Here is a 13,559-nt window from a genome sequence, read left to right on the forward strand (position 1 = left end):
AATATATATACAATACACAATCATTTTTGCTTATAATTTTTTGTTGTTTTATTTTTTGTGATCGGTTTCAGGTTTCTAAAAAAATTTGGATATTTATGACCAAAGTTTTTTTTTTTTGTTAATTAGAAAAAAGGAACAAGGACCGAAAGGAATAAAAATAAAACTAAGAAATCTAAATTCTGACGACTTCCAGCTGACATTGTAGAATTGTAACATGTCCTTAACTGCTCATTCTTTGGCCTCTCCTTCGTGCCTTCTGTTACTCTGCTAAAGTCGAACTTGAATTTAATATTTATTTGTTTAAGATTCTTTGCATTGCATACGAACCGAAGCGAGGCATAAAACGTGTCGCGGTCGTGAATCGTCCGCGATACCGTACATTGAATTAATCGCGACGGCGATTAGTGGAGACAATTTGCATCTATTGACACGTTCATTTGAAGCTATAAGTGAAATTAATACAGTCCACGTAATTCCGCCGGGACATTGCTTCGCAAAGTGACGCGCTGGAAAACTCGTTTGCAGATTGCGCTCGCCTTTGTTCGCCGGTTCCATAATACGGAATCCATATGATCGGTCGATCTCGTGCCTCCGTCTCACAATCAGTCTTGAGTGCCACAACACGCTCGGTGTACGCGTTTCACGTGGAGTGAAGTCGGAAGTCCTAGAAATGAATCCGTGCCGCCGCCGCCGCGTTTAGCGCCTAAATAAACGATGAGAATACGAGCCATTGTCTCTTGCCGACCGTGCGCCACATTCCCGGCCTTATCTTCTCCGTTCTCGCGCGTCTGGCGTGACACGCTCGAAGAGAAACGCGGTCTTGGGCAGTGGGAACGGGACACCTTACAGTCAGAGTCCGGTCACAAGACGATTTTGTCAAAATCCTGAAGAGAGGGAGGGATATATCTCATTTACGCTGGTGAATGAGAAACTAGAGCAAGTGGCTCAGTTAGGTGTTCTATAAATAATAGAAATTTATTTGAGGAAAACAAAAATGTCTTTTTTTATTTAATTAAAGGGTTACTTTTTGTGAAACGTTACAATAATAAAACTTCTTAAGAGTAAAATTAAAAATATATTTATGCTAAAACATAATTTATATGTTTGTAAAAAAGCATTGCGAATGTATTTTTTTATATATATTGACACTGTCTCAAATATTAGGGCCATTTACTCTTTCTCATTCTTTTTTCTCTTCTATCTTTTTATATGTTTCTTTGTCTCTTTCTCTTTTGGAAGTTGACAAAATTCGATGAATCAGTCAAAACTGATTTATGATCTGATTTTGATTGTGAAGAGTCTTTAGAGAGCAAAGTTGTCTCCGTAAGTTGGGAGATTTCCCGAAATTTGAGTTTTGTTATTATCACGAAGGATTTTTTGGAGTATAAAAGTAGTATAAATCTTCATATTTTCCTTCTCCGAAAAGTTCCTCTAAATCTAATTTTTTATCCCCTTAAAAAAACTTCTCGTGATAATAACAAAATCCAAATTTAAGAGAAAATCTTCGACCTGGCAACTATGTTAGCGAAAACTTTGGGTGAAAAGTAAATTTTGAGATTTTTATAATTCGCATCGAAAAAGAACGAAAATCGTCATTGAGCGCGGTAGCGATCGTGTCAATTGATGCGCTAAATTGGTTTCTAGGTGCCTGAGAGTGAATCCTAAGGGCCTGGATGAAGAGAGCAAAGACTACCTGTCGCTGTATCTCCTTCTCGTTTCGTGCAACAAATCCGAAGTCAGAGCAAAGTTCAAATTTTCTATTCTTAATGCCAAAAGAGAAGAAACCAAAGCAATGGGTAAGTCGGCAGAAAGAGAGAGAGAGAGAGAAAAACGTTACGCGCGCAATCGACGTGTCAGAGAGCGCGTGTGTACACGTGCGGATGCAATGCAGGGTATTTTAAAGATTCTCGTCGGCTTGCCACCAAACGCGTGACTAACAATTTAATAACTTTTTTTTGCGACGAAAGTTGGAAACTTTTAATCCATGTAGCGATAAGTCTCGGTACACGCGGTTGACGAGAGATGCGGCTTGATGAACGAGTCTTTCTCATTTTATTCTTGCAGAGAGCCAGCGTGCTTACAGGTTCGTCCAGGGTAAAGATTGGGGCTTCAAGAAGTTTATCAGGAGAGACTTCCTTCTGGACGAGGCTAACGGATTGCTGCCGGACGACAAACTCACGATATTCTGCGAGGTATATAGCTTTGTATGTCGATTGTAACACCTATTCGACTCGCTATTCGCGCACGTCTTGTCGGCTAAACGAAAATCTCTAAAGTTATATTATCTTTTACAGGTCAGCGTGGTGGCGGACAGCGTAAACATCTCCGGGCAAAGTAATACGATACAATTTAAAGTACCGGAGTGCCGGCTGCCCGATGATCTCGGGCTGCTGTTCGAGAACCAAAAATTTAGCGATGTAACGCTCACCGTCTGCGGTAGGGAGTTCCAGGCGCACAAAGCGATTCTCGCAGGTGAGAGATCAAGACCGCACATAAAAGATATTCTTGTTTTAAAAAAATATCTTTATTTTCGAAATGTAAATATTGAAACAAGATCTTATAGCGTTAAACAGACACAACAAATTTAATTTTTTTATACTTATTAAGGAAATAATTATGTTATGCTTTTCTCTTAAATGATTACTATAATATTAAAATAAATTTTTTCTCCTGTGCACATATTATTTTTATAGATTGTAATTCTATTTTATTTAATACAAAAAATTACTGCGTTAAGTTAAAACTAATTCTTCTATTTAACGTAATTATATTTCAAACATATATATTTGATACATAGTAATTTTGTTTACTAAATAAAATAGAATTACAATTTATAAAAATAGATGCAGAAAGATGCAAAGCAGATTATTTATAATTAACGTTATTTATAATTAAATTTTGTTCTGCATTTCCATTTGCCTAATTTATTTGTGAGTTTTATTTTAATATTGAGTTTTTTACTGACTTTTTATTTGTAGTTAAGCTTAATAAACATTTTGATTAAAAAATATTGAGGTTTGCAGAAATTCTGATTGGTGGTGTAATCAAAATGCCTTTTTACATATCTCTTGTTGGTACAAATAGAGAACATTTATTATAATATTTTTATTTTTTCGATTAAAATTATAAATAAATTAATGTATCTAAATAAATAATAATTGTGTGATTGCGTTTTTTGCAGCACGCAGTCCTGTCTTCTCGGCAATGTTCGAACACGAAATGGAGGAGAGAAAGAAAAATCATGTAGATATCACCGACGTGGATCATGAAGTTCTGCGAGAAATGTTACGATTTATTTATACCGGTAAAGCGGCGAATCTGGAGAAGATGGCGGACGATTTGTTAGCCGCGGCGGACAAGTACGCGTTGGAGAGGCTGAAGGTAATGTGCGAAGAAGCACTTTGCACAAGCTTAGCCATTGAGAACGCGGCCGAAATTCTCATACTTGCCGATCTCCATAGCGCCGATCAGCTGAAGGCACAGGCGATAGACTTCATTAATACGTAAGTTATTTCTGCAAAAGACAAGTACGTTTACGAAACACATATATCGGCTCGTCGGCTAAAAAGATAATCTTACTCTCCCAATCACAGAGTATTTACTATCAAGGAAAACTTGAGAAAAACCTAAGATTTCTTTTTTAAACAATAATAAGTGAGATTAAGACTGAAGAAATAAATATGAAAAAATCACTAGATTTTATTGATACTCGGGAGAATTTTTTAAATTTTACTTTTAAATTAAAAATGTATTTTTTTCTGAAAATTTCTTTAATTATTTTTAATGATATAAAATATCGATAATTAATTAGCAAAAAATATGGCATATTCACGTACATTTATATACATCTCGTATGTTTTTATAAAAAATCAGTGACAATAAAAGTGAAAATGTTATGAAACTTATTATTGAATGATATATTTTTCTCAATAAAATTGTATAGAAAAAAAGAAATCTTGTTTTTAATAATGTTTTCAAATTATTTTAATTGTACTCTAATGAATTAGTTCCGTGTATTGCAGGCAGAACGTTATATACTAATTCATTTTTTCAGAATTTTCTCAAAATTTAATGTTCAAAACTTAAGTGATTTTTGGTATAATTCAAAAAATTTTAACAATGCATGTAATAAATTTATTTTAAAGCTATATTAAAAAATTTTATATTTTGATTAAAATTTTGGGAAATCTGGGAATTCTCGGGGAATTTTTTTACAAAATTTGAGTAAACACCCTGAACGATCAAAATTATATTCTTTGACTGCGCAGGTTAATGTGAGATAGAACTCACGATCACTAATCCGCTCTTGAACGTTCTTGTAGACATGCGACAGACGTGATGGATACCGTTGGTTTTAAGTCCATGGTGAGTTCCCATCCGCACCTGATAGCGGAAGCTTTTCGGGCTCTGGCGACTCAACAGATCCCACCGATCGGACCGCCCAGGAAACGAGTGAAACAAAGCTGAAAGCAGTCACCGCTGACTCCGGGCACGACCTCCACCTCGCCCCCACCACTTTTGCATCCCTCTTGAACCTTTGTGTACAGTGATATAATGAAGTATAAGTAGTGCTAAATAAATGTTTCCTAGTGCGCCACCCTCTGGTCTAAAAGAAAAGTCGACGACGAGAGAGAACATGAAAATCATCCGATTGTCGACGGGCCTCGGCTGAGAGATCCCTATTCAGAGATCCTATGGAAGCAAAAAGAGAATCGTGTCTTGTCCGTTCGGTCGATTGAGGGCGAGTTTTACCATCAGCGCACTGCACGCTCCATCTCTGCGCGTCAGAGAGAAGAACGAGATGTCTGAAAGTCTACGCATATCCGTATATTCACATTCATACGCCCCATTGGTGTACGAATTGTAATTTTTGGCTGGCTTGAGCGCAAGTAGATTCTTTAACAGCAGCAGCATCATAATTGCATCGCGCTCGTCTTCTTCAATGCCAATGCCGATGCCAAATGACACGTTTATACGTGTCATCCGGATTTATCATTGTCATCGTGGACTCGCTTTCGTTTCCGTTGTCATCGAGCGAACGGACCGGAAGCGGATGGTTCGCGCAAGACGTTAGAGAGACACGGAGTTGTATAGCCAGAAAGGACCAAGAAAAGGCAAGGAGTTTCTCTCCACGTGACTCGCCGTCGCGATTACCGTAACAACAACAACAATAACAGCAACAATAACAATAATAATGCGCGATGCACGAAGGAAGTTGTGATAGACGTCGGCCAGACGATTTTAAACATTTTGTTCCTTTGTCGAGAGAAAGCACGAGGAGGAGAGATGGATCAAACAGATGTCCCATAGTCGCCGCCGCCGTACGCTCGACGCGTCGAGCACGGAGAGAATTAGATACTTTATTCGTTTTCGTACCGATAGTAGTGATCTTTTTTTTTTTTAGTTTTTAGTGCGTCTCAAACTCTTCCAAGACGGAGAAATCATTCTAGTTAGTGTTCTTTTTTTATGATCTCTTTCTCTGAACCACGTATGTACGATTTATTATTATATTATTACTATTAATGCTATACGCAATCTGTGCCCCATGTATTTTTGTATATTTTGTCTACAGGTAAAGAAACTCATCTTTCCCTTCCTCCCCCCCCCCCTGCCCCATTTCCCTGTCCTTTCAGATACCGCGATAAATCCAAATTCCCCATTTCCTCTTGTCAGTAGGCACAGTTTGTCTTGTTTTCTGGAGTATTGCATACTGTAAGCGAAGTGATAGGATCGAATTATTATTAATTATTATTAATGATTATGTTATTAAATTTAGGGTTGTCCATAATTTACGGAGATACGTTGAATATATCACGAGGATGTCGCGCGCGCGAATGATGGTTACATTGTGTTATTTTAACGACGTTACGATTTCAATTCGAAGTGGCAACGTTATTGAAAATGATCTAGAAAAATAAGAAAAAAAAAGGAAAAAAAAATTTAAGTCTTGTAAAATCGATAATGTTAGTCAATTATTAGCAGGAGCATCAATCGTTTCTTTCTGATTTCGCGTTAATTTACGGCTCGCATAATTGCGTGTGCAGTCAGTGAACCGAGTTATGGACAACCGACAGAGGCGAAAAAGAGTAAAAGTAATCAGTCTTGTTTAGTACCGTGTACTGGCTTCCTGATCCTCCGATCTTTAGCTTTACCGAAAGCCGAGTTTTAAATATGTGGGAATACTTATTACCATTTACACATCATTAATGATGACGATTAATGCCATACATGTTCTGTGATAAGACCACTTGTAATTACTGCAATTGTATAATCGATCCTTTCTAGAGACAGATCCTTCCCTTCCCTCTCCGCCCCCGCTCCCCCTCATGACGATCCTGGCAGCCAGTGAATTTACTTGTTATATAAAATACAATACGGTAAGCGACAGTCGTTGTATCCGGACAGTCCCAAATCTAGCGCGCGCGTTACATTTATCAATTTTAAGATTTTTACACTGTACATATCCGCTGATGTATTTTATAAGAATGGAACAAACTCGTGTACGAGAATCCCATACTTTTACGAAAAAGAACAAAAACCGTACAATAATCATTATGTAATTTTTATTTTGATTTTACAGACTGCGCTAAGCTCATGTTCCTTGGAAAAAAAAAACCTATGCTTTAATCCGTAACGTAAAACGCCGAAAAATTGATACAAATTAAAAAACTAGTACGTTCGCCGTAGCTCCGTCGAGCGATGTGATCAATATTGCGTCAATAATTGAAGATTGTGAATCGATGGAAATCTGTAGTTTTAAGGAAATTTTTTCCACTGTTTTTCTACCATCTTTTTATTTAGGTCTTGAAATGACATATATAGGACTTAAATAAGAAGAAAAGAAAATTAAGATTAAACACAACAGAGGTGCAGTAGCGATTTAAGGAACAGACTTTAGCCGCGCTGAGTTTACATAAAAAAAAATGTGACCATTCTCCGATTCTCATATCTATCTTTGGGACTGTGCGGCGATTTCTTTCGTGGAACACACGTAATGTTGAATGTCTTTTTCCTAGAGAAAACAAAATAAACTGAAAAAATAACACGAGAGAAGAGTAAAGCTAATTCCGAGATAGATAATTCGTACAGTACAGAGAGAAGAAAACACACACACACACACACACACGCAATGTAGGCGCAATTCCGTACGAACCCGCAGGAATAATATGAGCGTATGACTGGATATAATTTGATAAACTATTAAGTACAAGTAAGACAAGTGTTACCTCATCATGATAAAAGCCCGGCGCGTGTTGGTGATCGAGTTCATCACCGCCACTAGCTACTACCGCACGCCTGCTGTCAAACATACATACAACATACACACATACATACACATTCGTTGTATATTGCATTTAAAAATTCGAAGCGCTTTTTTGTAAAAAAAAAAAATAACAAAATTACGGTTGCGGTAGTGGCTGATACGCGAGAAGTGTTGTTACACGCGCCGTTCATTGAACCCAGCTCATACACGCAACATTCATTTTCCATTTTACTTTAAGTCATTGCACCACATCAAATAAATGACATTTTCATTATATAACAACGGAGCGTGATTTTTTATTACCCTTTCATTGCATTACGATCGCTTTGATCTCTCGGTTAGTGCTGAAAAAAAAGAAAAATTTGATAGAAATATTTATTTAAAAAATATATGTATATCTATAAATAATATATATATCTATAAAAGATACTAAAATTACTTTGTGTAATACATATAAAGAGAACAAATAATTTAACATTTAGATTTACATTTACTTGAAATAAGATTTCAAGAGAAGATTTATTGTATACTAAAGGACATTTATTATATACTATTTCAATATGTCGCAGATAAATAAATTTTCTCCATTTTCTTCTATTGTTTAATTACTACTATTTATTTCTTAAAAATACAAAACAGATAACAATGGAAAACAGGCAATGTTATTTGCCTATGATGTATCGAGAAAAAATAAAATATCTTAATTCAAGTAAATGTAAATAAAAATGTTAAATACTATCTTCGCTTTTTTAAACAATACTTATTTTAAATAGTATTTTTTATAGATGCATTCTTTAAATAAATATTTCTATTATTATTTTTTATTTTATGTAATTATTTTCCATGTTTTTGGTATGTGAAGATAGCGAGAGTGTATCAGGATCGGATGTTTGCAAAAATCTGGGAGATTTTTGGAAGATTGAAAATTTTAGGAAAATGATACAACGAATAGTAGTTCCGCTTGACTAATATTCCACTTTAAATCAGAACGATAAGAGCCACAATTTCTTAAATAAATCTACAGATTACGATTTTATTCCAATAACGTACATATATACACGCGGATGAACGAGTTATTCATAAATTCGTAAGATTATTATTACATGTGCTGAGCGACAGAAGGTGAGGAAGGAAGTACATTGGAGTCCTGGGTCTTTTCCTGCGGTTTTGGCGTTCCCGGATACGACGGCGGGGCTTCCTGCATGGACGTCTGTAAGCCAAAAAATTTTATCATTCGAAAAACATTTTGACATTTATCTCTCGCATTGCGTAAGTTTACGGCAAAACACCTTATCATAATCGATACTCTTTAAATCTTGTAGAGTAAAAATTGAGCTTGTGCAATTATTCGACTGATTTGAGTCCTCATAATGATTAAAATTCCTATAAAATTAAAATAGATTTTTTAAGACCTTTTTTTCGTTAGACATAATAAGTGTTTTAAAAAATGAAGATGTAGATTTAAAATTTTGATCTCTTACTGTCTATTATTTTCTCATTTTTAAAGCTTAAGCCTTCCGCACACGATACGATTTTTCATGCTAGATCGCATACGAGCCATCTTATTACATGTCATCGGCTCGAATGATTATATTACCAATCGTAACCTAATCGTAAGACGCCTCGTATGCGTGCTAGCATGAAAAATCATATCATGTGCCGAAAGGTTTAGAATTTTATTCTAAGAAATTTAGAGTACGCTAAAAACGTTAATCGTATACCCGGTTGTAGGAAGATGTGTAGAGAGGAGGAGCACTACGAACGACCTCGTTGTACGAAGGTGGTCTGTCCCGTAGGTCCTCAACGATGCTGCATTGCGTCGTCAGATCACGCTCCTCATGCAACACGACGCATCTTCTATGCCTTCGTGTATGCTGCCTCGTTCTATGTGAATTATAAAAATAAACTTAAAAACCTTTTATATAAGAAAAAATATTATCAAATTAAAATTAATGTATTCTATCTGATAATCATTGTTTTACATATATTTTCATGCTTATACGAAACAATCTTGCTTATACATATAATCTAATCTTCTTTAAATAAATTGATAATTATAAATTTCAGCAAAATATTACATTTTTATTTTACATTAGTATTGTAATTGTGATCTAAAAAGCACAATTTATGTTTTGGTAATAATGGTACTAAAAAATTATAATTCTTTGAAGGTATATTCTATGCAATTTTTTTCTCTTAATTCAAAAAAAAATATTGAATAAGATTATATTTTTATGTAACATATATTTATACAAAATTTCTTCATGTAAAGAAGTTATGTCTATTCGGTTCTGCATGATTTCATTTCAATATTTCAAAAATAGATATTTCCAAAGAATCTTTTTTCTGACTTGCAAGTGACTGTAAATTGACTTGCAAGCAGTTAATAATAGTGACAAAAATTGAAAGAAATGAATTTATCGGACGCCTTCGTACCTGTAGCATATCTTGAAGTAAACTACAAACAAGCCAATAATACCAAATACGAATAGTACGGAAATAATGATCTGTGTCATTATTATCAATTCTCGGTGATTGCCTTTTTGCCTGGAATTAAAAGTGCCAATTATTAAAAGGAATCTTAAATCACGGAAAATGAGATAAGTCATTTGCTGGCTTGTTAACTTTTACCAACACAAACCGCAATCCGCGCAACTACAGCATGGAACACCAGAACAGCACACTATACATTTGTCTGTAAATTTCGAATAAAAAATCAGAGATGAGATTTTTAATGTTAAATAAAATTGGGATTTTATATTATATACAGAAATAATATTAACGAAATAAAATATAGTGGAGAGATATAAATGTATATATGGAGAAAGACAAGATATATAATATGCATTTCACTTTTTTCCCTTTCTTTCTATTTGTAAGATTTAAATTGAAAACTGATATATAGTGTATAATTGCTTAATTTTACAATCTTTAACATAATTCAAACTACATGCCAACAAAATCATCAGTCTTGGAAGTACAGTTCTTAGCCGCAATATGTAATATTATAAATTAAATTCTCTAACAATTTAATATCTTTAATGTTAACAAATATCTCTAAGATCTCACATTTTAATTTCAGAAAAACAGCCGATAAAAAGATATTACGAAAAATAACAACCAGGGCTCGAACTAGGATTCTTTAGAATCCTTCCAATTTCTTACTTCCAATTCAACTTCCAATTTTCTAACATTCCGTGTGGTCGTTTAACTTTATTATTTAACTGTTAACTTTTTAAATAGTTACTACCAATTATGAAATATATGTGTATGATTGCTTATATCGTAATTATTTTTATTATATTGTAACTATATATTCTATTTCAAATATTTTAAAATTAATATTTTATATATATTTACACAATGTGTTGCGTAACGTCGAAAGATAATATGATTTTTAGCGTTTTATGATACAACATATATAATTTCTTAAAAAATTGTAACTTATAATCTCTCTCACACTCGAAAAATATTATTACCAGTATATTCAAAGCAGAGGCATGATGTGTCTTGCTCCACTTCATCACATCGCGTACAATTATAAAGATCCAGAATTTCTCTGGTAAATTCCTCTTCCCAATCTGTTAAAATACACATTTTGCACCATATAACAGAATCTTCTTGTTAAAAATCATTAGCATTTCATACGCTTCATATTTATTAACATAAATTGAAAAACGACGAAAAAAAAAAATTAAAATACAAGAGAAATTGTTTTACATTTAAAAAAATTAAAAATTGTATGTATACATGATTATAATAGATAGTAATATAGTCAATAAATAAAGATGTTAATCAAAAGGATTATAAAGAAATAAATGTTCATTCTCATAAGTTGAAATAATAAGAATAATTAATGTGTATTTTGGAGAATAATTATATAATTACATGTTATTCTCATTATGCCAACTTATTGAGAGAAATTGAACATTATTAATCCTCTTTAACCCTTTTAATCATTTTTATTGATCATGTTATTATCAATTATTCTATTACTTTGCTGACATATTTATCAAGCTTAACTCATTAATTATACCAAGATAATGTTACCTGAACTCTCGGCTGGATTTATCGCAACACAAAAGCTCAAATATCCCAATAAGAGCAAGTTCATGATGTCACGTCTATTTATAAGCACAAATAAAGCGACCATTTGTCATCCAAATTTCACTTGCACTAACATAATTAGTAAATCGATCGCAAGTCTCTAACCGCTATATTTTTACAAAGACAATAACAATATATAATGCGCGAACAAACACAATCGAAATAATTTAAATCGGCGTCCAATGCAAATGTACTTCTGGACTCTTCTTATATCTTTAAAGTTCGATACTTATGTCCATATTAATCTTATCAATATGAATCCCAGATAACATTGGTAATCAACAGGAACAAGATATTTCTTCATATCGATAGTGGCAATGACTCTTCTTACACTTCAATTATATTTTGACGATAATGCAAAATGGACATGTTACCTTTAATGAAATACTCTCGCAAAACACATATAAATACAGGTATATTTTTATGGCATATTTAATATACTTATTACAAATAAGTTACCACATTGTTATCATTCACTTTGTAGCGCTACTTGTGCATTTAACAAGTAGGCAAAGAGGAAACGATGAAAATATAGATATTATTTAGATACTGCAACATATGTCAGTAATTATTAATAAGCGAAAGTCTCTTTCTCTCTGTTTCACTTCAGACTTTCGTGAATTCAGCAAGTATTTTACAGTAGAATTCAGAGACACGATCCCACGAACAAAATGTTCAATTTCTTCTGTACAAATTCAATTGGTTAGCGTGATTAGCGCCTCTACAATGTCGCCTCTATGTTCCCTGAGAGTCTGCTCGGCCAAAATTCGGCTGATCTCCATCTCTCTCATCTGAAATATGAGGATAACCATGAATCTCCTTATTAATCAAAATTTTCAACAATGTATATTAATCTTTAGTTTCGATTTAACTTACTTTTTCTCATTCTAAGAATCAAAAGAGAATTGGAAGATAGTCAATCTACACCATGCAAACCAATGATTCTTATGTCCGTTTTTTTACCGAAATCGGCGAAAGTGGACATTAGGAGTGTTCAGAATTTCCAAGGGCAGGTTGCACGTATTACACATACACATACACTGTCAAGTGTTAAAAACTTACAATTAAATCGACATCCTCTTTCTTAATAGACACCTTGAGCAGCTCCTTCTCCTTCGCCTTTTTTTCCGCGGCTTCTTTGTCGCGCCGGTCACCGATTATACTGAGGGCCTGTTGGACATTATCTTTAATACAAAAACCGAGTTAACTTCCGAGGTCAGCATTGGAAAAGCAAAACGAGCAAAACGTAAACACATAGCGGAAAAGCGCGTGGGTGATTGGATAACTAGCAAAGTAGATCATAGGTTAGGTTAGGTTACCCAGGACAGATGCGAACACTTACGCAGGAAAATCCGTCGGATGACGAGATCTCTTTCTCCTCGGCGTAATCAGTCACCTTCTCCAGGTCCGCTGCGCCACTGTCATATTTAGCCGCCTTCTTCTGCGATTTCTCCTGCTGAACTTCGTCCGAATCCCCATTCACATCATCGTCCGCCATCTTTCACGTGAGGTTAGCTTTGATTAAGGGCCCCCGCACATACTTTTACATAACACAAAATGCATAATGCATGAATTAACCAATCAGAGTTCTTTATTTCTCTTCTGAGGAGGGAAATGGACGATTCTGATTGATTAATTCTCTTATGCGTCATGCACTATGCATTATGCAAAAGTCTGTGCGGGGACCCTAAGGAATTTTCCTAACGCTCTCTGTTTTGATTGGTGTACGCGCGTTGACCAATCAACAATCGAGCTCTCGCTAAGGCTGGATCTACAATAGGTGTAGTAAGCCTTAAGCCATAAGGAATTAACTAATTATATTCGATTATTCTTCTCATATTCGATTATAATTGGTCAATTTCTTATGGCATAAGACTTACTACACCTATGGTCTGTTCTTTTTCGGTGCACTGCTGCACTGGTGCAGTATAGTTATGCAGTTAAAATTTTCCAGGAGATAAACTACCAGATCCATGAACGTGATTGGTTAAACTTGAGATTTATCCTCCGGATAACTTTACCGGGAAGTGAAGAAATCGGGCATTAGAATGAGAAAAAATATATTTATCTTACTTTAACTTGTTGCAGCAGTGCAGCTAAAAAGAACAGGCCTCTATTGTATGGTTTGTTCGCGTCGCCAGGCCTCGACATGCTCCTACTCACTTCAACGCATTCTAATAGGTTGGCG

General features: G+C 34.6%; 3 protein-coding genes across 6 annotated transcripts in view; 1 reads left to right on the forward strand and 2 right to left on the reverse strand.

The window, feature by feature from the left end:
* LOC105837163 (protein roadkill) overlaps window positions 1–7,380 on the forward strand; it is a 47,801-nt gene extending 40,421 nt beyond the window's left edge. For 2 of the 3 annotated variants that reach the window (XM_012681707.3, XM_012681705.3), the window contains exons 4-8: window positions 1,645–1,796; window positions 2,065–2,204; window positions 2,295–2,472; window positions 3,182–3,503; window positions 4,323–7,380. In XM_012681707.3, coding sequence (XP_012537161.1) covers window positions 1,645–1,796; window positions 2,065–2,204; window positions 2,295–2,472; window positions 3,182–3,503; window positions 4,323–4,467 — 937 coding nt within the window. In that variant the 3' untranslated portion in view covers window positions 4,468–7,380. The remainder of the gene's footprint in view (window positions 1–1,644; window positions 1,797–2,064; window positions 2,205–2,294; window positions 2,473–3,181; window positions 3,504–4,322) is intronic. The other variant, XM_028188725.2, reaches the window with a different exon arrangement.
* On the reverse strand, window positions 5,405–11,622 carry LOC105837164. Of its 2 annotated transcripts, XM_012681708.3 has the most exons (7): window positions 11,315–11,622; window positions 10,744–10,845; window positions 9,896–9,959; window positions 9,701–9,811; window positions 8,986–9,148; window positions 8,368–8,474; window positions 5,405–7,608 (listed from the first exon to the last, which is right to left on the reverse strand). In XM_012681708.3, exons 1-7 carry the CDS (start codon window positions 11,415–11,417, stop codon window positions 7,572–7,574), a joined length of 687 nt encoding a protein of 228 aa, XP_012537162.2. In that variant the 5' UTR covers window positions 11,418–11,622; the 3' UTR covers window positions 5,405–7,571. The 2 variants fall into 2 exon arrangements, with proteins under 2 accessions (XP_012537162.2, XP_028044527.2); XM_028188726.2 differs by lacking the exon at window positions 5,405–7,608 and having other exon boundaries at window positions 8,214–8,474.
* A 149-nt stretch (window positions 11,623–11,771) lies between these two features.
* LOC105837165 (huntingtin-interacting protein K) lies at window positions 11,772–12,901 on the reverse strand. The gene is made up of 3 exons (XM_012681709.3): window positions 12,714–12,901; window positions 12,434–12,541; window positions 11,772–12,162 (listed from the first exon to the last, which is right to left on the reverse strand). The coding sequence occupies exons 1-3, from the start codon at window positions 12,867–12,869 to the stop codon at window positions 12,067–12,069; spliced, it is 360 nt and encodes a 119-aa protein (XP_012537163.1). The 5' UTR covers window positions 12,870–12,901; the 3' UTR covers window positions 11,772–12,066.
* Between the last annotated feature and the right edge of the window lie 658 nt (window positions 12,902–13,559).

This window comes from Monomorium pharaonis, chromosome 7, assembly GCF_013373865.1.
Source record: "Monomorium pharaonis isolate MP-MQ-018 chromosome 7, ASM1337386v2, whole genome shotgun sequence".
Taxonomy (NCBI): Eukaryota; Metazoa; Arthropoda; class Insecta; order Hymenoptera; family Formicidae; genus Monomorium; species Monomorium pharaonis.